The sequence below is a fragment of the Asterias amurensis genome, chromosome 1, assembly GCF_032118995.1.
Source record: "Asterias amurensis chromosome 1, ASM3211899v1".
NCBI classification, from domain to species: domain Eukaryota; kingdom Metazoa; phylum Echinodermata; class Asteroidea; order Forcipulatida; family Asteriidae; genus Asterias; species Asterias amurensis.
The window spans coordinates 35,250,852-35,278,847 of record NC_092648.1 but is presented as its reverse complement, the minus strand read 5'-3'; the positions used below and the strand labels follow the sequence as shown (position 1 = coordinate 35,278,847).

General features: G+C 38.4%; 1 protein-coding gene across 4 annotated transcripts; it reads left to right on the top strand.

The window, feature by feature from the left end:
• The first annotated feature begins 528 nt into the window (after window positions 1–528).
• LOC139938195 (vacuolar protein sorting-associated protein 54-like) lies at window positions 529–27,678 on the top strand. 4 transcript variants are annotated; one of them, XM_071933603.1, is made up of 26 exons: window positions 529–1,222; window positions 2,160–2,431; window positions 3,326–3,416; window positions 4,738–4,772; window positions 5,734–5,868; window positions 6,270–6,412; window positions 7,209–7,308; window positions 7,834–7,976; window positions 9,929–10,052; window positions 10,397–10,420; window positions 11,968–12,075; window positions 13,279–13,334; window positions 14,209–14,305; window positions 15,008–15,222; window positions 17,058–17,190; window positions 18,191–18,322; window positions 18,470–18,519; window positions 19,128–19,207; window positions 19,675–19,713; window positions 20,928–20,991; window positions 22,454–22,559; window positions 22,803–22,890; window positions 23,995–24,116; window positions 24,634–24,714; window positions 25,485–25,687; window positions 26,501–27,678. In XM_071933603.1, exons 1-26 carry the CDS (start codon window positions 730–732, stop codon window positions 26,601–26,603), a joined length of 3,237 nt encoding a protein of 1,078 aa, XP_071789704.1. In that variant the 5' UTR covers window positions 529–729; the 3' UTR covers window positions 26,604–27,678. The 4 variants fall into 4 exon arrangements, with proteins under 4 accessions (XP_071789704.1, XP_071789696.1, XP_071789716.1 ...); XM_071933595.1 differs by having other exon boundaries at window positions 14,206–14,305; XM_071933615.1 differs by lacking the exon at window positions 10,397–10,420.
• Window positions 27,679–27,996: the final 318 nt, after the last annotated feature.

The following is a 27,996-nucleotide window of genomic DNA, read 5'->3' as shown; positions in this document are numbered from 1 at the left end:
TGGGAAACTACACAACCATACACAAGTCAATGGGAAACTACACAACCATACACAAGTCAATGGGACACTTCACAACCATACACAAGTCAATGGGAAACTACACAACCATACACAAGTCAATGGGAAACTACACAACCATACACAAGTAAATGGGAAACTACACAAGCATACACTTGTGAATGGTTGTGAAGTGTCCATTGACTTGTGTACGGTTGAGCTTTGAAAAATCTCACACAGAGCTGCCCTCTGGACTTGAGGCTCTCCCGTGAGCCCTTATAGGTGTCTAATATTTTGGGCCTCGTGTATGACGCCATGCATAAATATTGAGAGAGGCGTATAACACCCTCACCCACATTACATTTCGAAATATTTGTGTAAAAGATTTTCATCATCTACGCGGCATCCCGCTTGTAAGATTTTAGTGGGTGCAGGTTGAAACTACAAGAGCGCCCTCTATAGCACTTTGTCAAACCCATCCCTAAACTGCATGGATTGTAAGGCAGGACTTGTTACGTGGTGTGGGTTTTGTGTTTTTTGAAGTGACTCATAAAAAAAAGAAGGAAGGCCCCCTCGGATGCTTCTACGTGGATAGCTACAGCGGAGAAAAACGGCAGTTACTTTCATCGAAAATGGTAACATCTTATTTATGAATCAAATCATGTCTAGTGAGTGCTTTGTCGAGCGTGGTTTTATCAGTTTTTGCAGTTTATTGACAGCTGTTTAATCGTCATGAATGTTAGAGAAAGCAAGTCGGCATCTTTTCTTTCCAAATCAAGCAAATTGAACCACCATCATCATGCACAACAACAGCATGGCAGTCAAGACATCAGACCATCATCAAGCATATCAAATAGTAAGGCTTCATATAGCTCAAGTGGGGTCGTTGGGAGGAACCAGACTAGGGCACACCATCACGGAATACATGACAGAAAGGGTTCGAACCCAGATTTTGGTTTCCTCAACAAATCAAAGACCACAAGTTCTGTCACCGGTACGACGAGCAACCCAAGTTGGAAATCATGCAGATTGTGCGCTCTAACGTTCAAAAGTCCGATGGAGTTTTCGCTGCATTTGAGGGAGTACCATTGCACGAAAGAGGGCGGGTCGTTTGTATGTCGCTATGGTCTGAATGGAGTGTGCACCACACTACCTCTTGAGGGAGTCAACGACACAGACTACGACTCACACGTAGCTAAAGAACACTCCTGCATTTCCCTCTGTGGTAAGTATTTAAGCCTTGGCTTAAGTTACGGTCAATCAATCTCTTCGACATTCTCGAATGCAATGCATTGGGAAGTGACAAAAATATTCTGAATTGGGATGCCAAACAAAATTACTCAAGTCAAATGGTATTTAAAAGTGAGGTTTTATTTAGAGGAAAACACTTCCTAGCTGGATGACGCCGTGACAGATAGTTGCGATAATCATAACCCTCAATCCTAAGATTCCTATCGACCGTTGACAGAATGAAGGTAACAATTATCACAACTACGTCATAGACAAACTGCCACCTACACCAATGGCCAATTCAACCAAAATAATTATTGGTCACGAACGTGAAAATGCACCCCTGTTTTCGGGCTTGATGCAATTGTGCTGGGCCTTTATCCCACAGTTAAAAAGGAGAAAAGTACTTCTTTTTTACACAAAAACAAAAATTACCCGAAAATTTGACCCGGTAACTGAAGTTTTGACATCTGAGGTAGTACTATCGCAGATGTCAAAAGTTTTTAAAAAGCAGTACAGTGACCCAGTTACTGTCTACCCAAAAATAAATGCAGAATTGATCTTCATTTAAATGCTAGGAATGAAACTTGAAAACTTACTCAAAACATTATCAAGTGAAAATCTTGATGTAGTTTTGGGTGGAAAAACGAGGCAATACAACTTGCAAAAAAATAATTAGTGGGCTGATGCTTCAACCCTAGCCGAGTCTTTCTCCAAAAGACAACACAAGTTGACGCACCCTCACTTGGTGGACCCTGAATTTGAAATATTATGGACATTTCAAACTAAGTTTGATGGCAACGCAGTTTTGTATCATTCATTACAGGTACATGTACATGTGGTTAACAACACAATTACCAAAAGCCATAGAATCAAGGCAGTGTTTCCATGTCACTCAACTCGGATTATGTATTTCCATTTTTATTTATTAGATATGACCAACAGTAAGATGCCTAGCAGTGCCACATCAAACGATCCACTGACTCCGTCTGTAGTCAACGACCAGAATAAATGGACATTTTATTGTTCCCAGGTCAACCTCCCGGCAGTTCTAAACGATCCCCGCAAATCCAAACGAGAACTAGACTTCTTGACAAAAACTTGGGGAGAAACTTTTGTAGAGAAGACAGAAATCTTGCCCTCGCTGCATCTACCAAATATAACAAGGTCACATTTTGACGGATATTTACGCCGGGTTACTACTGTAAGTAGAAGTTTTATGTTTCTCTTTGGATGATGTGGGTTTCCCAATTTTGTCAAAATTTGTTGCAAATTGAACAAGGTAACCAGTGTTACTGCACAAAATCTTGTGGATATAAAAAAGAGAATCTAAGAACTGACATTAATGAAACGTAGGTGTCAATTTATTTTTTCATTGATGTGCTTTAAAGACACTGGACACTATTGGTAATTGTCAAAGACCAGTCTTTTCACTTGGTGTATCTGAACATATGCATAAAATAACAAACCTGTGAATATTTGAGCTCAATTGGTCGTCGAAATTGCGAAATAATAATGAAAGAATAAACACCCTTGTCACACGAAGTTGTGTGCTTTCAGATGCTTGATTTCGAGACCTAAAAATCTACATAATTCTGAGGTCTCTAAATCAAATTCGTGGAAAATTACTTTTTTTCTCAAAAACTACGTTACTTCAGAGGGAGCCGTTTCTCACAATGTTTTATACTATCAATCTCTCCCCATTACTTGTAGTTGTTGCCAAGTAAGGTTTTATGCTAATAATTATTTTGAGTAACTACCAATAGTGCCCACTGCCTTTAAACACAAAATATGCTAAGAACAACGAAAAGTTACTTATAATACCAGGAACAATGTTACCAGCCAAAATACCATTCCACAGGTACGGTTTGAATCTGGTTCTCTGCTTAGTTTTTGGTGAGCATAAAATATTAACTGATTTTTTACTCCTAAACAGCTAAAGCTGTTCTATAAATTTATCTAGTAATTTAGATGCTTTTGCTCTTGGCCTTCGGAAACTTCTTTTGGAAAGAAAGTCTGAGCCTTTACCCAGTAATCAGGTAATGTGTGTTTATTTTGTTAATCAGTTCTACTACATGTATTTACTTCTTTTGTACAGCGCTTAAAAGCTCACAGAAGGTTAGACACATTGTCCAGCTCAGTGTCCGTAGAGCTGTCTGGCAAACAGAGCGAAGCTGTTAGATTAAAAGGTAAAGAGAAATGGGTTGAGTTCAGACTCTCTGGAACTAGTAATGGGAGACTTTGGATTGCTAGGTGGCCGCAGACTTCTCAGGTAAATGCCCATTGTTTAAGTAGTTCTGAACATGCGCACATTACAGAGAACAATGGAGTTACCTGGTTAAGTCTGCTGCCATGTAGCGTCCCAAAAGGCCCCCATTACAGCCACCTGTCAGTGACAAAGTACTTCCACGCTCTCACAAGAAAATAGTAAAAATATGTCAATTTGAGAAAGCAATTTTGCCCTTTACTATCAGACAGGGGTACAAATGTAGCTGAGTTTGCCAACTTGGTGACAAATAATAACCCTTAAATTCAAATCTTGGAAGAATCTGGGACTCATGAGTAAAGGACACTTAGGCCGTGTCCGAAACGACAACTTCAGCTACAATTATGGCTAGATCACAACTTCAACACTGGCAGACACGCTGATCTAGACACAGAAGTTCAGATTTTTTGAACATCTTAAGGGGAAACCAGGGCCCAATTTCATAGAGCTGCTAAGCACCAAAATTTTCTTAGCATGAAATTTCTTCCTTCATAAAAATAAATTTCCATTTGTTGCATATTGCTTGCTACTGGTATTCAGCTGTTGTTTGCTTAGCCTGAAAATCACGTGGCAATATGGCTGGTAATCCTGTTTTTATCATGGAAGAAATTTCATGCTTAGCAAGTTTTTTTTTGCTCTGAGCAACTCTATGAAATTGGGCCCTGGTCTTCTCTGACCAGGTTATTTTTTGATTTGCTGGTGTGATAATTTTGTGTACAGAATTGGCCTTAACATAGTTTGACTGTTGACCAGAAGTCGGAAATTCTATGTACCCTTTTTACTAATTCAGGCTTTTAATGTCTGCAGTGCTAATATTGAACAATAAATACGAAGCTGTCACTACTTCAGACAATTTAAATGAATCATTCTCGTTGATCTTCTTCTCTAGTACATGTAATACTGGGGATACTGTTTCCAGAAGCTCACAGAAGGTGGAAATGCCATCATTTCCTATCTCCTAAAGTTTGGATCCAAGTTTCAGATTGTGTTGTCATTCAGTGATTCTCGTCTTTGTTTCACACAGTCATGATCATAGCCAACTGGGCTACCTTGTCATGCTTACAGTGCACGTAACAAATATTTTGGGTTCCAAATTTAGGATGCCTATTTCAGGACTAACCAACTCTAGCAATGCAGTAGACAATGGACACGCATTTGCAAAGTCGTTCACCGGAAGTGACATAGCCGAACTGTATTAACAGTTGATTTGTTTTTGCATAATGTAAATGATTGTTTTATTTCAGACCATAGCAGTGCCGATCTGGAACAGATACCAAAGGTCTGTATGTTTGCCTTGTTCCTTTAAGTATTCTATTTTTCATGAAATTGGAAGCAATCAAGAGGAAACAAACAACCAAAGACCAAACCAACCTATTTTTCAAGAACGATTTAATGCTGGTGTGTCACAGGGAAATCAATTATTATTGTATCAAAGAATTATCGTAGTGAAATTATCTAATTTAAAATTGCAAATAACATATCTCATCGAGATAATTGCCTTTAAAGAAAAATTGTAAGGTTACGTAATCAATTATAAAGGGGGAGGCAGTTGTTTGATGGACTCATTGGTCTTTGATGTCTGATAATGTCATACTTTTGTTTCAAATTTCGCTCTAAAAGGCTATAAAATCAATAGACATTCTATACCATTTTAAGGAAGAGCCATGCAACATTTTCTCTACATTCATAAGGACTCTATCTTTTGGAAAATGAGTGCATTTTAACAAAGCTAAATCTGACCTTGAAGCCCTCTGTCAAAGAACTTGGTCTAAATACTTTTTTTTTCATGGTCACATGTATCTACTGCCATCAAAACAATTTAATACACCCTGCTTCAGTGCTTAGACAGAAGCTATTATTAGAAGCATTATTTGTTTCTATTATGTGTTTTTTTAATCAAGGTTGTATAACAATCTTTTTTAGAGTTCCTACTTTTTACTAGGCTTGTTGTCTTTGATTTTCGAGTAGACTAATAAAGTTACAGGTCCTCAAATTGACCCACGGCGCCGACAGCAATTGCCATGGTGCCCTGTGCTTTTGCTGTGGTGCCCTTTGCAACTTACAATAATATGTTCATCCCTCATAGAATTGCCCCTTATCAGAGGGAAAATGGCTGTGCCCCTTTAAGAGCCAATTCAAGGCCTGAAGTACACTCTCCAGATTATATGATCTTTAAACTTGTAGAAGTTTTAGAAGAAGTTTCACTCTTGAAAACTCATTGATTTTCCCTTGAATGTTAGATGTTCTTCCGCAATGACTTCGCCCTGGAGAACCCAGACACGTTTGAAGCAGTACTGCCCTGGTCACAGTTTAGAGGTCAAAGGTTAGGGGACACCAAATCAGGTTATCAATCATCAAAACTTCTGCAGGAAAAGGTAAACATTTGTCTCATGTTTTTTTGTGTGATAATATACTATGCCTGAAATAGTTATTTTAAATTCAAGTTTCAATTTATTGTTAAGAATCAGACTTTCTGCTTCTTCTCACTCATACCCTCTTGCTTTGTTGAGGTGTAGAACAATGAGCCATTCTAACAGCTTTATTTCACGTACTGCATCTCTTTGGAACTCCTTGCCTGGTGCATGTTTCCCTCCATCCTACAATCTAGACTGTTTTAAGAGGAATATCAACTCCTACCTTCAGCTCCCCTGAGTTATTTTCACAGTAAATGATTTTTGTTCTTGTAGCCTAATACCAAGATTGGCTTTTTAGCCTTGTTTGTATGATTCTCAACAGAACTCAGATTTGTGACAAATTATTATGATTTTGTTTTTAGCTGAGCCACTATTTGGACATAGTTGAGGAGCAGATAGCACAACAGATCTCCATTAGATCCAATGCATTCTTCAGCGCTATGGCATCCCATGACAAACTTCATGAGAACTTAGATACCACTTGTACAGCTATAAGAGAACTCAGGTAAGAGTCCAGGCTATAAAGTAACTAGGGCTGTTTCATATCTTTTGATAAAGATTCTCAGCCACAATTCCTCCTCTTCTCTTTATATTAGTGTCGTTGCCTAGACGTTTATCCCATCGAACTTAAGTTCTTGACCCACCCAATTTCATGGTTCTGCTTACCTTTGAATTATGCGCTGACATGTTAGGCCCATAGAATTGTGTATTTAAGTGGCACTGTAAGCACAGAATTTTGCGGTGAGCAGAGCCATGAAATTGAGCCCTGGTTGCCAAGTCATTGAGGTGTGGGATAAAGAATGTTGTATAACACGCACAGATCCTTGCCATTTGATTGGTGCAACCCGCAATGTGCCAACCATTATTTTGCCATGTATTTACTGCTTTGCGATAAGATCGTGTGTCTCCTGAAGTAATTTTAAAGTCTCTCCGAAAAATGCAATTATTTTGTTAAAGGCACTGGACACTATTGGTAATTGTCGAAGACCAGTCATCTCACTTGGTGTATCTCAACATATGCATAAAATAACAAACCTGTGAAAATTTGAACTCAACTGGTCTTGCGAGATAAGAATGAAAAACACCATTGTCACACAAAGTTGTGTGCTTTTAATGCTTGATTTCGAGACCTTACTTGTTTCTCGAAAACTACGTCACTTCAGAGGGAGCCTTTCTCGCAATGTTTTATACTATCGACCTCTCCCCATTAGTCATTAGCATGTAAGGTTTTATATTATTTTGAGTAATTACCACTAGTGTCCACTGCCTTTAAATACCGCTTTCTTGTTGTCAACCTGCAGGGATAAAATCAACAGCATTGACACAATTCTTGCCCAAGGTAATTTAAGAATTCTCAAGCTGCAGATATCCAGAGCTAACTATGTCAAAGTCTTCAATAAGGTGAGTAGTTAGACGATAAGATGAGTAGTTAGAACTCACTCAGTGAATCACCTTCCTCTTACCCAACTTGGTGTGCAATGAATCCATTCCAATGTCTAATACCAAACCAAAATATCGTCTTGTTAGAACTGATTACTGTAGCTATCGTTGTGACTTGAATTGTTTTTGTCGTTTTTTTCTCATTCATTGCTTTCCACCGGGATTTGCTAACTCTCCTTGAATTGGCAGAAAGTTCCATGAAAAAAATAAACCAGTATTTTCATGTTGTGATCCAAAAGTTTGACAATCTTCCTGACTATGGAAACCTTGTCCTTATCATGTTGAATGTAAGTTTACATTGACCCATTTCACCTGCAGAGATGCCAAGTCCAGAGGCCAGCTATGCGTGAGATTTTTCAAAGCTCCCCCCTTTCCCTTCCTCTTTAATGGAGTAAGTGGGCCACAACCAGGGCAATTTCATCCTGGAAACTCCATGGCAATACTTTATGCCCTTTTAAACATTCTTATTAATCCCGCCCCATACAGCTGAAACTAATGGCCACCGTTCATCAGACCCAACCAACAATCCAGATCCTACTGACTACCTCTGAGTTTGTTGGTGCATTAGATCTCATCTCTACTACACAGGAAGTACTCACACAGGAGTTGTCAGGTCTACAGAGCTTCAGGTACGAGAAGATTCTAAATTACCAGGGGTCAGACTTCTGACCTTGGGTCATAACGAATTCTCACAACTAGTCATTTTTATATTGTCCGTGCATTCATTGTAATTTTGCCTAAAAATTTTTGCCTGAAGACGAGCAGAGTCAACTGTTCGAAACGTGGAGACCAACACTCACTCACAAGAGATTTACACATGGTTGTACCCGCAAATTTACTATTTATTTATATTTTCTTCTTACTAAAAATATTTGTTTCATCACTGCTGGGGCAGATTTCACAAAGCTATAAAATCGCATTGTCCATTCAACCATGATAGTAATTTGAATTGTGATATCACACTTTACTTAGCAACTACAATTAGCTTGCAGTTAAGATCAATCTTAGCTCTTTGTGAAATCGGTCTCTGAACCACTGTTGTTGCTTAATAGTTGATAAAGGACCAACAATCAGAACAGCTTTTGGTTACCTCAGCCAGAATACCCTCCTGTTTATTCTGACACTTCGTCATCAGTTATCCATAACTGAAGGATCTGATGACCATTATCTGTGCTGAATACAGGAAGGTGTTGTCTAGAATGGTTTGCTGAGATTGCACCACAGCACCTTGCACAAACTTACAAGGCGCTACATAAATATGAGTCTCGTATTCATAACTCTGCTAACCTGGTCATTAAAACAATGAGCGAATATCAGTGCCATCATGAGCACTAGTGCTGGGCGAATAGTGAAATTTTGTTATTCGGATACCGCTGGCCAACTATCCGAAATTAACCGGATATTCGAATAGTTTTTTTGCCGCTAGAGGGCGCTGTTCGTTTGTGAATGAGATCTTATGGGTGGATTGATATTAGTTTTAGACAGTGTCACTCGGTTCATTCATAAAAATGACCGGATCTAATTTAAAGATAGCGATTTGCTTTTTCTTTTGATCGTGATTGACTCTACGTGAAGGAAAACTTTTGTAATCTTTGAACAAAATACGTCGGAAATGTCATTGTTTTAACTCTTCACGGAGGTGAGCATAGTTAAATACTTAATTTATGCTGTTTTATGCTGTCTTAATAGAAGTTTCATAAGGATTCAGACAAAACATTCATATCAGTTGTCGCCCGAAGTCCGCGGATATTCGGATATTAAAGAATATCCGGTTACTTGGTTGTAATTACAGATCTATCCGGTTTATAAATAGGTATTCGCACCCTATGCGGATACCCGGTTAAGAAAAAAAAGGCATCCGCGGTTACACATAGGAAAACCTATTCGCCATTAACCGGATATTCGAATAATTCGCCCAGGCCTAATGAGCACCCATGTGCGGCGGGTACTGGCGCTTTATAAGTCTTCATAATTATCACAAGATCCTGAGCCTAATTTCATAGAGCTGCTTAAGCACAAAAAGTGGCTAAGCAAAATGAATTCTGCTTATTGTTACCAGCCAAAGTATCATGTCTAGCATTTTTGTGAATGATATCTTGCTCACTTTTGCTTGTATATTCTGCTTAAAGACACTGGTCACTATTGGTAATTGTCAAAGACCAGTCTTCTCACTTGGTGTATCTCAACATATGTACAAAATAACAAACCTGTGAAGATTTGAGCTCCATTGGTCGTCAAAGTATAGAGATAATAATGAAAGAGAAAACACCCTTGTCACACGAAGTTGTGTGCTTTCAGATGCTTGCTTGATTTTGGGACCTCAAAATCTAATTCTGAAGTCTCGAAATCAAATTCGTGGACAATTACTTCTTTCTCAAAAACTACGTTACTTCTCACAATGTTTTATACTATCAACAGCTTCCCATTGGCTTGTTACCAAGTAAGTTTTTATGCTAACAATTATTTTGAGTAATTACCAAAAGTGTCCAGTGTCTTTAAGGAGCTCTATGAAATTGGGCCCTGGTTACCAAGCCATTATGTGATCTGAGGCTGAATCTGGTTGACTCATTTACACCAACAGGCATCTTGGATCACAGCTTGTGGAGTTGGAGAAGTTGATTGATAAGATGATGCAGCAAGAGTTCGCTCGCTTCACTGCTGCAGACCTTAACAGACCAATCGATGAAGACTGTTCCATTGATGAGGTAAACTTCCTAAACCAACCCTTTGATTCAATTCAAATTTTGATAAGTCATGTTAAAAAGTACATGAAATTCCTTTCTTGGTGCATAAAGTATATATATAGAAATACGTGATTGATCCATAACTACAGCCCATTCCTCGAAAACTTATCCCGCTGACAGCCTCGGTGATTCTATGAAGCTGTTGAACCAGACAATACTAGAAAAATGTAACAACGGATTGAATTACACTTCTGATGAAGCAGAAAAATTGTATTTCTGTTCACCTTAAAATATCTTAATTTGCGTAGAAAGTAAAGCCGTTGGTAAGCTTTGTTATAAATCGTTGTGTTTCTATTCCAATTTAGGTAGCTGTCAATAACGGTTCCAAGGTACTTATACTCAGTCACAATCTCAACATCTACATTTTTTCATCTTTGCATTTCCAACTTTCTTGAAATTAAAAATGGTCTCTTTAGTTGTTCGAACAGTGAGCACTATTAATGTTTGTCGTCACACCAATTGACAAAGCAAACAACTTCTTATATGTATGCACCCTCATCTTCATTTGAAATCATCCCCGTCAGTGACATATCAAATTCCATCAAAGCCATCCAGACAACAGACATTTTTAAAACAGCCTTGAAAGCACATCTTTTTAAAGCCATTGGACACTTTCGGTAACAGTATTGTCCAAAGGCCCACATTTCGTGTATCACAATTTATATATAAAATAACAAACCTGTGAAAATTTAGGCTCAATCGGTCATCGGAGTCGGGAGAAAATAACAAGAAAACCCACCCGTGTTTCGCCGTGTCATGAGACGTGTTTAAAATAAATCCGTAATCTCGATATCAAGGATTGATAATTGTTTTCACGTTTTCTCAAAAAGTAAAGCATTTCATGGAATATTATTTCAAGAGAAGTCTTTCATCAATACCTTCTGTAAACCCTGTAAAAGTGTGTACCTGGCTTTAAGGAACATTTTTTCTAATTAATTCCAAGGAGAAAAGCATTACTGCTTATTCTGCTCCTGTTGTTATATTATGCAGCTCCCCTTTTCACCTTTTCTTGCTTGTGCACCACTGGAAGACATCCACAGAGAAACTTTATTGTCCGACCATTGCCATGAGCACTTTCGTGGATACCGGTGCTATCATTATTAGTATCATTATATCATCTGCATATTTACAATCAAAATAAAGATTACAAAAAACATAAGATCAAAAGCAACCTGGAGCACCAGTATTAGAACAATCTTTAACCCTCTGTGACTGTTCTGAAAGAAGTTTCTTTATCAGGGTATGAGGCTGTGTAATGTTATGAAAAATCAAAGCTGATAAAAAAAAAACAATAAAAAGTCAGAGCATTAATGCCCATGTCAAATGAAGCAATTTAGAGGCAACTTGCTCCATTCATTCATTTCATTTAATTTTCATTCAATGGTTTATTAAAATTCTATTCAATTCGCTGCCAGCAGCAGAATTACATGAACAGTTACATAGTTAAAAATTTGGAGTAAAACATTACATTACTGTTTAAAATTGCCTAAATCTTACTCAGAAAAACTGAGAGGGAGAAGTACTGTACACTCGTATACGGTTATAGGGAGGTGAACAGTAACTTAAAATTAATAATTAAACATATGAGTACATTGTAAAACATTACAATCAAAATTAAAATGGCGTAAAAACTATTACACTCAAAAACGGAGATTATTTAGAAAACAGTACAAGCAGTCAGGGACCAATCCACTTCATGCACCAAAAATAAAACAGTGGCACTAAAAATTTCCATATTTTTGTGGGGATCGTATGACATTGCTTGAAAAATAACCTCATGTACTACCAAAGACCAAAGTGGTCATGTAGCATGCAGTCAATCTCAATCTTTCATGCCTCTTTTCAAAACACATTTTATGTCCATTTTTCCCTTTAGGATAAGTTGACTGCGATTGTTCTGGGCATGCTCAGACAGCATCGGTTTAGCTTCCTGGAGACGTACAGAGAAGAAGTGGCCGAAAGCATCAAGGCCCTCATCAAGCAGGTACTGACCCCCTCCCCAAACCATGGTCCCCAAATTCAGTGTATGTGACACTCCATGCCAATACCAAGCCTTTTCGGACAACAGTTAAAGCCATTGGACACTTTTGGTAAACAGTATTGTCCAGAAGCCCACACTTCGTGTATCACAATGGTCATCGGGGTCAGGAGAAAATAACGGGAAAACCCACCCTTGTTTCCGCACGTTTCGCCGTGTCATTATATGTGTTTACTATAAATCCGTAATTCTCGATGTAGAGAATGGGTCATTGTTTTATTGTTTTCTCAAAAAGTAAAGCATTTCATGGAACAATATTTCAAGAGAAGTCGTTCACCATTTCTGTTAACACTGTAAGTTATTTGTAAATCTGTGAACTTTAAATTTTTTTTCCTTTTTTGTCCGAAAGTGTATAATGGCTTTAAATGTTACATTTCAGTGTTTTTTACATTTCTGTGTAAATTTGAAGTGAATAGATAAATATGTTTAATTGCTCATCGAGTAGATGAGAGTAAGAGCTTTGAAAGAGTCTCCAGAAGATTGTCAGGGTACAGGACTGAAACTACACACAGGCCACGAAGGTCCATGGTCTCTGTGGCCCCTGGTATTTGGCCTTGGTGCCCCTTCAAAAGTTTCCAAATGACTGTAAGATTGTCCAATGGAAGTGCCCTTTGCAAAATGGAAATGGCCTTGCCCTTTCAAAGATGGAGCTTCAGACCTGAGAGTATGCTATTCGGAACATTGGGCAGACAACATGCTCTCCTTAGAACCACCCCTTGTTACAAAAGAGAATTGTTACATGCTGTCATCTCAAACTTTATTTACTTAGCTTTCAAACTGAGATGATGTTTTTTTACCGAAAAGGTATTTATAAATGGGAATCAAAGTGTGTTGAATCTGTTTCCAACTTGTGGTTTAAACCCGCCGATGCCTGGTTCTTGATAATTTACCTCGACTTTGTCTCGAATCAAGAACCAGGCCTCGTTGGGTTTAAACCACTAGTTGAAAACCTCTTCACCACACATTGATTCCCGAAGTAATACCCCTTTCAGTTGCAGCATAACAGGTACTCTTTGAGCTACCTATTCTAAATACCAGAGACTCACAATGGGTGTTAAACTGGCAGCTGCTGGTAATATAACCGGTCAATTGCAATGCCCAGACATATTTTGAGTTGTTTTGAATCAAGTACTTTGTTTGAATTTCCAGACTGTGGTGCATGCAGTTTCATCGGCTGACAATGTAGATGATGCAAACATTGGAAGGTAAATTTGTTTTAATAATAATATAATAACAAAAAGATATTTATAAAGCGCCAATTTGCCAAAAAGGCCTCAAAGCGCTAGATACAAAGAAAAAAAAAGAAGCAATTTCCAAAATACATCATTACAATACAGAGGGTTTGATCAAACTAATAAACCACAAGGGAAATACCTAGATAAATGTTATTACAATTTTAGGTTAAACAAGAGCAGGAATTGACTTTGCAACCTCCAGATTAACTATTTTTTGTCAATATCATTGTTCGGGGTGCCTGTATTCTGAATGGTCATAAGACCTAAAAACAGTGGATGTTGTATTAGTCGTTGTTATTACTATTACATGTATTATTGTAATCGAGTGTAAACCAAACTGTTCAAGGGATGAGTAATGTCTGAGTTTTATCTGAATTCAGACTTTTACAAAATCTGCCTGGTAAACAAAAAGTTCCCTATTTTTTTTACAAATAAAATGATTCATGCTCTTTGATCTACTTCTCTACTACCAAGGATACTGTTCCAACAAGCTCCTTAGAATCTATTTCTCCTGCCGTCGATTTCACCAAACTCTTCCTAACTTAGGATTCATCTTAGGACTTAGGACGGGTTCAGTTCCGTATCCAAATACGTAGGACGCATTGAACCCATCATAAGTTAGGACTGGTTACTCGTCCTAACTCGAGTTAGGATTAATCCTAGCGTTTCGTAAAATTGGCTGCAGGGGCCATAAAAAGCTGGAAATGTCATCATTTCAATGTACCTTTTAAGATCTGGATCCCATTTTTCATATTTTTTTGTCATCAATGAATCTCATCCCAGGACTGTCCAAAGAAAGAGTTTATATTTTTGTTCCTGTTTCATTCTTCATTCTTCACAGTAGTCTAGCAGACCAGATGAGATTACTCAACTTTCCTCAGTGGTTGGAGCTCTTTCAGATGGTATTTGAAAACCTAGCCATGTTGATGAATAGAGTTAAGGTACGGTCAAGAGTAAATAACAGCCCCAACCCCCTCTAATGCTAAGGACATGTTTGAGCTTTCTCTGAATTGTTCTTGGTGATTTTAGGATTTGTGTGTGGCTCATGCCTCTGGCTCATAAAAAAACTTCTGTGCAAAGAGGTCATGATTTAACTTTGGAAAAAAGTAATTTACTTCTGCAAACAAGAGCGGTTTTATTCAGGTGTCTTATGCAAGTTGTTTTTTATTGAACTATTAACCACGTATTGCAGAGAATTCCAGAATTTTCCGCTGCCACGCTCGGGATTCATTTTGGAATTTCCAGAATAATTTTGTTTCTTTAAAATAAGTTATCAAGTATTGACCTCTTGCACCAATGTCACATACGGCTACTGTTAAATGAGCACTGGGCATTCCCGTTTTCGTAACTTTCTTTATACCAGTGCCATGTATCATTTATTATTTTATTATTATGGTATTGACTCACAATCCCATTTACACAAGAATATTGTGATGATGACACCAGGTGAATTGGTTCAGTAAGATAAACATTCTCAAGAAGTGCACCAGTATAATTTAACTTTGAGAAAATGTTGTTTTTCTCAAACATGAATTAGGGGAACCCTTGAAAAAGCCCTAAAGATCATGATAGAGCCCAGGCTTGCTACTCATTTTGTTTGATTTTAAAAGAGATAATCAACATTATTTCATAAATGCCAACAGGAAACATATGTTGTCATCAAACGGCTGGTGGACCTTGCTGCTGGGATGGATCCAGACTTACAGACGGATCCGGTTCCAGCCGGTTTGGACCAGAATGGACTGGTTGGTGAGGCTGATGAGGCAACTGAATTGGACAATGATGACCAGGCCGATGAATCTGTGGAGGTAGCCAGCAGGGTTGATGATGAAATACCAATAACGTCATCGGAAAAAATGTAAGAATCTATGTGCAAAGGTCAAAATACAGTTTTGACATTTGAGCAAGTTTGAGTGACTAAAGTAGACAAGACTTAACCACTGTCAATCGAGATGTACAGGTAAGAGGTTGTGGGGTTTGACTAACGAGTCCAACTGGATAAACCTAGCCCTGAAGCAATACTTCTGTAGAAAGCGTTGGCAAGTTAGGTATCAGATAATGAGAAGTCTCCCGAACATCCGATAAATCTACTCCGCGGTAGTAGAATAAAGAAAGCCAGTTCTCTAAGAACAAACTCTACCTGGCAAGTAGCAAGTAGATACACACATGGTGTTACTGCAAACCAAATATATATTGATACCTCACCATGCAATGCCTCAAATCATATATAGTTTTACCTTTTTGTTCAATACGGCAATGTTTATTTTTGCAAAGAGATTGTTAGTTAATTATTGCACCGAAGTAAAGAACATAATAGAACAAAAAAATACAATAGAAAAATAACACACGACACCCACAGCAATTGACTTGGGGCCCTGTACTTTTGCTGTGGTGACTGTTGCAAGGTTCCTTTACAAATAACATTTTCCTCATATGGGTGCTTCTATTCATAGGAAAAGTGCTGTGCCCCGTCAATAGGTCTGAGAAAATAAAAATGATGTGCCAGCATCTGTATATTCTGACTCACTAGTCTAAAGATTTGGCAAACTATTTGGATTTAAATAGCAAAACAACAAAAGTCAGCACCCTTGAGCTTTCTGTGTGTAGCAGTGTACTTCGAAGATGGCTGCACAATGACAAGTTTATTTAAAATAAAGACTAGTTTGGTTATCTTGAATGCTGACATTTGTAAAGATACAAAATTAAATTGAACCAGCTAGAAGGTTTAATCATTAGGATAACTGCGCCAGAGTGAGTAAGCTCCCAAAGGCCCTTTTAAAGACAGTGGACACTATTGGTAATTGTGAAAGACCAGTCTTCTCACTTGGTGTATCTAAACATATGCATAAAATAACAAACCTGTGCAAATTTGAGCTCAATTGGTCGTCAAAGTTGCAAGATATGAATGAAATAAAAAACACCCTTGTCACATGAAGTTGTGTGCTTTCAGATGCGTGATTTCGAGACCTCAAATTCTAAATTTGAGGTCTCAAAATCAAATTCGTGGAAAATTACTTCTTTCTCGAAAACTACGTCACTTCAGAGGGAGCCGTTTCTCACAATGTTTTATACTATTAACCTCTCCCCATTGCTCGTTACCAAGTGAGGTTTTATGCTGATAATTATTTTGAGTAATTACCAATAGTGTCCACTGCCTTTAAACAAAAACCTGTTAAACTTAGAAATAGCCATTCTTTACGTTTTAAAGCCATTATACACTTTCGGTAAACAGTATTGTCCAAGTCCCACACTTCGTGTATCACAACTTATATATAAAATAACAATCCTGTGGAAATTTAGGCTCAATCGGACATCGGAGTCGGGAGAAAATAACGGGAAAACCCACTCCTGTTTTCGCGCGTTTCGCCGTGTCATGACATGTGTTTATAACAAATCCGTAATTCTCGTTAACGAGAATTTATATTGTTTTACCGTTTTCTCAAAAAGTAAAGCATTTCATGGACTAATATTTCAAGAGAAGTCTTTCACCATTACCTTCTGTAAACCCTGTAAATTATTTGTAAATCTGTGAACTTTTTTTTTGTTTTCTGTACCGAAAGGGTCCAATGGCTTTAAACCACATCAACGGAGAACAAACCTTCATGTCCAGAATAACCTTGAATAGTATTACACAGCATCATTCATGTAAATATATAAATATACCAATATTTTCTGTTGTTTTGTATATGTTAGCATTCATGATGTAGATGTGTTGATAGCACCCATCGAGCACAGCAAGCTAACTCAGTCCCTACAGGATTTATTACTGTTCGTCTGCGACTATGCCCACGACAGATGTCTTAAACTTCTCATCGCCAGAGGCAAGGTAAAGGCAGAATTAAAGAAAATACACAAATATGAAGTACATAATTCCACTTGAACAAGTATTGACCCATTTCACGTGACGTCATCATCAGAAAAATCTTGAATGCGCCATACTGGTGGGCAATTTCACTGTGCGTTTTCATATATAACTCTATGCATTGAGTATTCTGTGCGTTATGCAGTGAAGTGTGCGTTTTAGGCGACGCGGCGTTAATACACGTAAACCTAACTTGCCCACCAACATGGGAAGCGTGGCATCAGTCGCCGCGTGTGACACGCGTGCAAGGGGTCAATAAAGGGAATTAATCAAATTTAAGTTTGCATTAGGGATAAAGAATATTATTTAGTTTTTCTCATACACTGATGGGTCTAATTGCGATATAAATGTTGTCTGATGAATTGGAATTGTTCAATTGTTACAACAAATTTTGGGGCATAACACCAAATCTCTTTTAACATAACAACACTACTTCGAAGTGAAATGTTTCCCCAAATGCTATACTATCCATAGCTGCTGTAGGTTTCTGACCAAAATTTGTTATTGCCATTCATTTTAAAGGAACGTTACAGAATTGGTAAGAAACAAACATCGTGAAGATCACAGATTTACATAAAACTTACACGGTCTAATGATGATGATAGTAGAAAACATCCCTTGAAATATTTCTGTCTGAAATTTCATATTTGATGAGAAATAACTAATCTTATTTCGCGATTGGAGTTTCTCGCTCAGTGAGCGTTTTATTCATTTTTTGTTTTGGCATCGATGCAATGCAAAATTTGTAATCGATTTTTCACTATTCTCTCGTGACCCAGACGGCCGATCAATCTCAAACTTCTACAGGTTTGTCAGTTGTTTATTGTGGATCACATAGAGTGCTTACACTGCCATAAACTTTTTTGCTAGCAAAACCAATTCTGTAATGTTCCTTTAAGAATTAGTGCCTTTATAATATTATCAACAAATATAAATCCTAAATTTGTTATTTTCTTTCTGGCAGGATGGATTTTTGGAGCGGCTGAGCTCCGGGGAATTTGTGTCTCTTTCACGTGCAATAGAAAAGTTTGTTGGTAAATGTGAGAGTGTCTGCGAAAGGAGAAGCACCTCATTAAGAGGGGGTCTGCAGAACCAGGTAAGGTCATAGGTCATACAAAGGTCATACAAAGGTAATAGGTCAATGTTGCTCCCAGTTGATGGTCGAATGAATTAACATAATATTTTTTTCTCATAATCTGTTGATTTCATTTGGTTTAAATTGTTTGATTTTTCTGTTTTGCAGGCAAACAAGTTCATTAGCAGATTCCATGACGAAAGGAAAACCAAATTAAGGTAAAATGTGACAAATGTATTTTTCATTCAACTGATCGTGTAACATAAATGCACCCCCCGAATAAAGATGTTGACAAAAAGGGAGACTGCCAACATAGGGCTAGATAGCTTATTCAGTAGAGAACCTGCACATTAATCTTAATGGCATTGGTTCGAATCCCACGCATTTGTTGATTTCTGTTTCCTCAAGCCCTAATAATTTTAATAAGCAACACACAGTGTAATAAAACCCGGTGTGTACAATGCAACCGTTTTTTGTTTCTCAAATCATCAGCCCTTTTTTCTGTGAAAATTTCCAATAAATAAGCAAACCCCAAACCCTTTTGAAATAAACCTATCTCCACCTCTGGTGTCACTGCAAGGCACGTGTAATGATAGTTCCTTCGTAAAAAGTGATAGAGTGTTCTGCCAGGCTCCTTGTGGATGATATCCATGTCTATATCCTTAAAGACTGTGAAGGGGGTAACCCTGTTTCAGCCCCAGAAATATGTTACAACGTGCCCCTGGTGGCAGTTGATTTGGTAGCCCTCACCTTGAAGTTCCTAGGGTTAGGCAATGTCTCATCAAAACATTTTCTTTTTAAGTATATTGTTTCTGTGTGTGTTTAGTTTGATCTTAGATAGTGAACGGTGGAAACAGGCTGAAGTACCAGCGGAATTCCAAGATCTCTTGAGTGCAATGTCCAGAGGTAATTTTCAAGTTTTATAAATTTGATGCATATGAGTGCAGAATATAATCACACGGTGAACATCTGGTGATATTGTTAATATTTCTTGTGTATATGTCGCGCCATTGATATAAGACAACAACAAACATGCAGGTAAAATAAGATGAAACTGTAACTGTGATGCCGGAAATCTTGCTGTTGAAAGCAGTTATTGAATGTGAGACTAGACCTTGTTTTTTTGGTGGCTAATCTGGGGACGTAACATGTCCACACTTCTGGATGGGGATGTAAAAACTGTTGTTTCGGTGTTTTGTGTAAAGCATCTGGAAGAAACACCAAGCATTTTTTTTATACAGAGGAAACTTTTTCGCTGTTTCTGGATTGGTGAAAAATGCACTAGGAATTATGTTTGGCATTTGAAGTATATGTTCGCATTTAAAATATGGAGTATGCACAATGCTAATAAATAATTGTTTATATCTACACAGGTGATATCTCACTGACTCTCCTTGTTAAAGCAGATAGTGGTAAGTACAAAAGCTTCTTTAAAGCCATTATACACTTTCGGAACAGAGAAAAAAAATAAAAGTTCACAGATTTACAAATAACTTACAGGGTTTACAGAAGGTAGTGGTAAAAGACTTCTCTTGAAATATTATTCCATGAAATGCTTTACTTTTTGAGAAAACATTAAAACAATTATCAATTTTCGACATCGAGAATTACGGATTTATAGTAAAGCGTGCAGAAACAAGGGTGGGTTTTCCCGTTATTTTCTCCCGACTCCGATGACTGATTGAGCCTAAATTTTCACAGGTTTGTTATTTTGTATATAAGTTGTGATACACAAAGTGTGGGCCTTTGGACGATACTGTTACCGAAAGTGTCCAATGGCTTTAAGTTGATTGTTTTGCTTGTTGGTATGTCTGGACTGTTGTTCCTGGCCACATCGGTGCAACGCAAGCAAACAGTCATGGTCAAAGTCATTCAGTTCAATTTCAATTCACTTTTGTTTATTTCATCACAGTTTACAAGTAACAGGTGAAATTTGATTTCCTGGTGTGCACTAGAAAGTAGAATACTGACTAGAAGACAAACCATGACAAATTACATACACAATCCAAAAACTAATGGATTATTTTGACATACGACTAGTGACTTTTAAAGGAACACGTTGCCTTGGATCGGTCGAGTTGGTCTTTGAAAAGCGTTGTTATAATATGCACATGGGTAGAAAGATGTTGTAAAAGTAGAATACAATGATCCACACAAACATGCCTCGAAATTGCACGGTTTTCCTTTTACCTCGTCGACTAACACGGTCGGCCATTTATGGGAGTCAAACTTTTGACTCCCATAAATGGCCGACCGTGTTTGTTCGTACAGTAAAAGGAAAACCACGCAATTTCGAGGCACATTTGTGTGAATCATTGTATTCTACTTTTACAACATCTTTCCAACCATATGCATTTTATAGATAACGGTTACAAGACGCTTTTTATAGACCAACTCGTCCGATCCAACAACGTGTTCCTTTAAAGGGATTGTAGCATTATAGCATAGGGGCATGTGCAGTAACTGGGTGAGAGTTTATAATTCCAAATATAACCACCAATCTGCTTTGATCATAACAACACAGCCCCTTTAACTAAGTGGCTGCCATTTTTGTCATGTCCCATGAATGAAGTTGAAGAATTGCCTCATTGTGGAATACAAACAAGTAATTATTCATTATTTTCAGGTGGTGGGGAGAGGCGACCAGTAGAACTTGTTGAGATTGGGAACCAGAAATACTCAATCGTAGGGTGAGTTGGAAACTTATTTCTTCATAATATACAATTATCGCAAATGTCATGTTTTGGTGGTGGTTTTTTGGAAGGGGGGAACTTCTTGATTTGAGTGGCACAGGCCACTTGTCTCTGCCAGGCAGTTCTACAATCAAGCAGAAAAGAATTTTGTTTATCTATCTCAAACATGCCAGGCGTAGTGGTATCACGCCTGGCTTTCCACCTCTGGGGACCCCTTCGAATTACGATGGGGATGAATCAGGTTTTCAGTCCCTGTCTGACTAGGTTTTCCCTGAAATATTTCTCTGGGGTTTTCCTCCCACATCTAGCTAAAACTGAAACTTCCTTTATTGTCTTCTCTCCATTGGGTTCTTGGTTGTGATATAGTTATTAAGTTTGCTTTTCTTAAAGGCAGTGGACACTATTGGTAATTACTCAAAATAATTATTAGCATAAAACTTTTCTTGGTGACGAGTAATGAGGAGAGGTTGATGGTATAAAACATTGTGAGAAACGGCTCGCTCTGAAGTGATGTAGTTTTTTAGAAAGAAGTAATTTTCCACAAATTTGATTTTGATACCTCAGATTTAGAACTTGAGGTCTGGAAATCAACCATCTAAACGCACACAACTTCGTGTGACAAGGGTGTTTTTTCTTTCATTTTTATCTCGCAACCTCGATGACCGATCGAGCTCAAATTTTCACAGGGTGTTATTTTATGCATATGTTGAGATACACCACTTGTGAAGGCTAGTCTTTGACAATTACCAATAGTGTCCACTGCCTTTAAGAGTCCTTGGCTTCAAAATCAGAATTAATAAATGAAATTAAATAAATGAAACTGCAAGGGTACTGAGCGAGTGCCGACTTTTGACCTACGTAAGTGAGGTTACTGTTCAAATACAATTAATTAATTAATCAATCTTGGGGATTAAAGGGAAGGTACACGTTTGGTTATTACTCAAAACACATATTCACTTAAAAACTGACTTGGTAACGAGCATTGGAGAGCTGTTGATAGTATAAAACATTGTGGGAAACGACTCCCTCTGAAGTAACGTAGTTTTTGAGAAAGAGGTAATTTCTCACTAAAATAATAGAAGTCTTTTATTCTTATCTGAAAGCACATGAATTCGCCCAACAAGGGTGTTTTTTCTTTCATAATTTTCTCGCAACTTCAATGACCAATTTAGCTCAAATTTTCACAGGCTTGTTATTTTATGCTTACGATGGGATACACCAAGTGAGAACACTGGTCTTTGACAATTACCAAACATGTACCTTCCCTTTAAGATTGAAGATGATTCCGCCAACAAAAGGGATGTCAATCGTTCTCCCTGGATTGCATTCATTATTTAAAAAAAACCAGAACGTCACATTTTAATCTGTTAAATGTCCCTACTCTGCACTGAAAATGTTGATCAAGAGCGATAGAGTTAAAGCTAAATGTGTTGTGTGTTTTCTTCATTACTTGCTACAGGACAGTGTTGTTGCTGTTGAAGATGATTGCTGAGTACTGCCAATGCGCTATTGACATTCCATCCGTTACTGCTGACATTCTAACAAGACTCATTGAAATCCTTCAAGTAAGTTCATAGCACATCCTTCTGTTAATAAGGGAGTCAATGTGTGGTGAAGAGGTTTTAAACTAGTGGCTTAAACCCGCCGAGTGTCTATAGAATTACTCCCTCTCTCTGTTTTGAACCAAACCCTGCTTCCATTATTGGACTCTTACCTGTAAAAGTATACACACTCCCGTGTATTTTTCTCTTAATTCTAGGACTTCTACTATAATTTGAATAAATTCTCAATGTCTTTCCCCCTTCTAGATGTTTAATTCCAGATCTTGTCAACTCATTCTCGGAGCCGGGGCGCTACAACTCGTTGGTCTGAAGACGATCACCACCAAAAATCTAGGTAGGTCCAACCCATCAATCAAACTCAATACTGTTAAGCTTTTGTAATTTGATTAGAAAATTATTTAGTAATTTGATTAGAAAATTGTGTATTGTTTAAATAGTTTTTATGATTCAAACGCGATGAAAGAATGCACAAAAAACACAGATATTAGAGTCTTAGGACATGGCAAAAATATGTACCATGCAATAAAACTGCCATGTTGCTCAACCTAGAATGCAGTACTGCAGTATAAACAGCTTTCTCGGCTTGTCAAGGCTGAGTGGATGAGAAACTGGACTCAAGCTCCTTTTTTGATAAGTAGAGTGTGGGTTTGAGTCCTGTTTATGACACTTGGTTGTGACACTTTTTTCCTTAAACAAAACACTTAAAGGAGTGTTACAGAATTGGTCAGAAACAAAATTGTGAAGATCACAGATTTACATCAAACTTACACGGTCTAATGATGATGATAGTAGAAAACATCCCTTGAAATATTTCTGTCTAAAATGTCATATTATTTGATGAGAAATAAATAATCTAATTTCGCATTTGGAGTTTATCGCTCAGTAAGCGTTTGTTCATTTTCTTTTCTTTTTTTTGCATCAATGTCATGCAAAATGTGTAATCAGTTTTTCACTATTTTCTCTTGACCTGGATGGCTGATCGATCCCAAACTTCTACAGACTTGTCAGTTTATGTAAACAGTGGATTACATAAAGTGCTTACACTGCCAGCAAATGTTTTGTTAGCAAAACCAATTCTGTAATGTTTCTTGGACCATTTTTAGTCCTGTGGATGGGATAGAAAGCCATTGGACCTGTGTGTTGTGTTGTGTAATGCACGTAAAAGAGCCCATTGCACTTATCGTAAGGAGAAGGGGTTCGCCCTGGTGGTTGGCTGCATATTGCACCACAGCACCTTATAAACCATTACATGGTGCTGTGTGAAGGAATAGGTCTCATTCTTCAAGAATGTGTAGCTAAACGCAACTTACTTGGCAAATACTGAATAATGAAGCGCTACGAGCTTCACTGCATGGCAGATATGAGTACTATGTAAGAAGCCAATGTGATTATCAATGTGTTAATTCGGTTGACATGTCATTGTTCTTTGTCCTTGCAGCCTTGACATCTCGATGTCTTCAGCTGGTCATTGTATTTATTCCCATCGTCAGAGACTTCTTTGCTTTGAAACTTCCTGCCAAAATGCAAGGTCTACTCAAGAATATGGACAAGATTTTAAAGGTACCGCGAACTTTAAGTCCTCTTTAATGTTTCAAAAACAGCAATTCAATTTCATTGACAAGGAAACATTGACAGGGTTTAGTTTGCTATGTCACTTTTAAAGGAAATTTAAATGCTACAATCCCGGGCAAAACGCTTGGGCCACCCATTCCACCGTGACAATTAACATTCTCTCCCCCGTTCCCCGCTAATGTTGATGGCAGCGTAGACCGTGCAATGAGAGCCAACATTGAAAGGGGGCACGGGAGCAGTGGTGCTGGGGGGGGGGGGGGGGCCCAACGAGGTATGACTGGTATTGTAGTTCATATTCACAGGAATGCAACTTGTCAGTTGATCAGCTGATTTTCTCGTTTTGGTTTCCCAGCTGTGCAGTTGAAAAATAAAAAAATACTGTACACATTCTTGCTGTACTTGGCACTCCTGCAGTTGGATGCCCGTATCCAACACTAAAGAGAAGAAGCCTGGGATCTCGTGACTGTGTTTGACCTCGGCCCTCTTTTGTATTATTTTTTTCCAGGATTACAACGATCATGTGCAAGAAATTTCCAACAAGTTGGTAAACATCATGGATGACTCATTCCGTCAGTTACTCTCAATGGTAGGTCAAGCATGAATCTTAACCACTTCACTGTAACAGAAGTCATTTTCCATAAACATTTTACAGACACTTACTCAGGACGTTTTTTAACGCCTGGAGCATCTTCAGATTTGTAGGTAGGTCAAGCAAGAATCTTAACAACTTCACTGTAACAGAAGTCGTTTTCCATAAACATTTTACGGACACTTACTCAGGACGTTTTTTTAACGCCTGGAGCATCTTCAGATTTGTAGATAGGTCAAGCAGGAATCTTAACAACTTCACTGTAACAGAAGTCGTTTTCCATAAACATTCTACAGACACTATACTCAGGACGTTTTTTTAACGCCTGGAGCATCTTCAGATTTGTAGGTAGGTCAAGCAAGAATCTTAACAACTTCACTGTAACAGAAGTCGTTTTCCATAAACATTTTACAGACACTTACTCAGGACGTTTTTTTAACGCCTGGAGCATCTTCAGATTTGTAGGTAGGTCAAGCAGGAATCTTAACAACTTCACTGTAACAGAAGTCGTTTTCCATAAACATTTTACAGACACTTACTTAGGACGTTTTTTAACGCCTGGAGCATCTTCAGACTTTTTCTACATGTTTAGCTGATAGCTAGACGGCTGACATTTATTTTCACCCCAACTTTTTAGTATGTGTAGTGTAATGATATCTGGCTTCCAGTTTCAGACTTATTTATAAGCGTTGACTCTCATCCCTCTCTATTGTGAAGAATTCATATGATGTTTTCTAACTCTTCTGATTTCTTTTGTCAATGCCTAGTGGGAAGTCAAAGCTCCAGTTCCATCCACCTGTTTCCGTGAGGTCTGTAAGAGAGTAAGGAAGCTCTACGAGGCCATAGCGGATCTACTTCCACCTGAGCAAATTAAAGTACTCTTCATGAGACTCAACGTGTCCTTCAAGACCCACCTTAGAGATGCACTTATCAGGTCAAAGGTCAAGAATGATGGCGGCCCGAAGCATGGGTAAGAATGGCATAACCGTTTATCCCTGATGCAAATTTAACACCTATTTAAATCTTGCAGTACTGGCTGCTTAAACATAGGATCCTGACTGCCTCTAGCTACCGGGCAATCTCGGTGGCCTAGTTGGTATGACACTGCTCTAGAATTGCAAAGGTCGTGGGTTCGAATCCCACCCGAAGTAATACGCCTGTGATTTTGTTCACAGAACTCGGGGAAAGTGCTGAGTATACAGTGCTAACACACATCGTATATGGGTAAAACCAAAAGGAATATTCTTTATCCCCAATGCAAATTTAACATCTATTTAAATTTGGAATGGTTTGGGGGACTCTTTACTGAGCATCAATTAAAGCTTTAAATTGTACGACTGAAGCCCAACCAAGCATGGAAGTACAACGATGCATGTCAACATTTTGTGGGTGCACCAAGTAGCTGGTCTCTTTTGTGGATTTTACATTCTGTGTTTTTCTGAAAGTAATCAAGGTATGAGACTCTTCCTACTTTAGTCTTTTTTCTGGACTTTGTTGCACTTGGGAAAAATCAGTAAAACTGTTATCAGTTTGGCCTGAAAAGTTTATCAGAGCAGAGAGTATATGTACATGTACATCTAGGTCGGTACTTGAGAAAGTGTTCCTATTTTTTCCAACGACCAAATATCATAGTTGTAGATGACATATCATAGTTGTAGAAGTCTGCATTGAACCGAAAAATGAACGAGGAATTCTCTTCTTTTTTTTCCAAATCCTTGAAATATAGAATTTTAAAACTTGTTGAGCACAATTGTAACTATCGATCTTTTTGACTATTTTATAGGTTAGTGACATCGGACTTGGCGTTCTACACAGAGTTTATCCAGTCACTAGACGGCCTGGACAGCATCATCGATAATATGGACGATGTTTGGGATTGGAGGTAGCGTCAGGGAATGGTCTTAGAATTGAACTAATGAAACTGTTTAAAACTCTGAAGCAGTGAGGAACAACCATCTGGACAGAGCAGACTGTATAGTTCCTAACATCAACACCATGTGGACAATGAAATGATGTTGAAGCACCAGTCTAACAATGGAAGTCATTGCACTGTGGTGCCTTACAGGGTATTCATGAGTCATCAGCGGTCTAGTCTCCTGTATCTACAGTCAATAGATGGATTGAGTTACTGTCTTCTCCTTTGTTCACCAGTCTAATAGCTAAGGTCATTGAACTCCTCATCCTGTAGCCGTGTCTGATTTGATGGATTCAGCAGTGGCTATGGCTAGCTAACTATTCTTCAATGTTGCCTCTAAAGTCATTGGCCATAGCTGTAGCCAAGGCCGCTTTTGATGCCTCCTCAGATGTCTAGTTTCCACAATCAACCGGCCATGGTGTCTGAACACTCGTCTGATTGCTGAGGTCCTTGGACTCTTTGATGCTGATGCAACAAGCCTTGAGTTTTGTTCTTACAAGGGCACAGTAATTTTCCTCTGGTAGAGGGGAATCTCTATGAGGAAAAAATGTAAGTTTGTATTGGAACTTTGCAAAGGGCCCCCATAGCAAAACCACATGGCACCACGACAATTACTGTGGATGCCTCTGGTTATTAAAAACGTAGCCTTTGATTCATGGGGTGGCATTGGTGGCTAGTGCATCAAACGGCTTTCCTTTCAATTTTGTAGGCGTGGTTGGATTCCCAACAAAGGCCACATGTGATCAGACATGCCAGAGTTGTGCTTTGGTTCTCTTTTGCCACAAGGCTTTTTCTCTCGATCATCCAGCTTTCCTCCCTCTGGAAAAATCAAGCATTTTTATACTCTGACAGTTACATATTGGTCGGTGTACATGTAGCTGTCTAACATGCCCTTGCATGCCGGAGACCAGACAACTCGTCCGTCGGACAACTCGTCCGTTCGGACAACTCGACGGTTCAGACAACTCGACGGTTCGGACAACTCGACGGATGATTTATTCAACCGTCAGACAACTCGACTTGGGGTCAAGACAAGTCGACGGATGGCCGTGACGGGGCTCAGCACGGGGCGGGATGGGTAAAAAGCGGCCTGGGGTGGGGATGTACTGACTAGCGACTTGGCAATAATGCAAGGGCGTTCCCCAGGGGGAGGGGGTATATTATGGTGGGTGGGTTTATATCCGGGCAAACAGATAATTTTTTTTTTTTTTTTTTACCATGACCCGCTGCATTTTCATTGCTTGTACCATAGAGCAATGATCGAGTTGTTGTTGGTAATAAAGTAAATAAAAGTAAATCTTCTAATAATAGAGCTGAATAATGGTTTACTTATTTAATGTTTTAATTGTGTTTTTTTAAATCTT

What these genes read in the sequence shown, in the direction of transcription:
- LOC139938195 (XM_071933595.1), top strand. Translation starts at nt 730, where the DNA reads ATGAATGTTAGAGAAAGCAAGTCGGCATCTTTTCTTTCCAAATCAAGC. An exon ending in CAAAACTTCTGCAGGAAAAG is followed by an intron (nt 5,869 to 6,269) that starts GTAAACATTTGT and finishes TTTTGTTTTTAG; the next exon opens with CTGAGCCACTATTTGGACAT. An exon ending in CCTTGTTAAAGCAGATAGTG is followed by an intron (nt 19,714 to 20,927) that starts GTAAGTACAAAA and finishes CATTATTTTCAG; the next exon opens with GTGGTGGGGAGAGGCGACCA.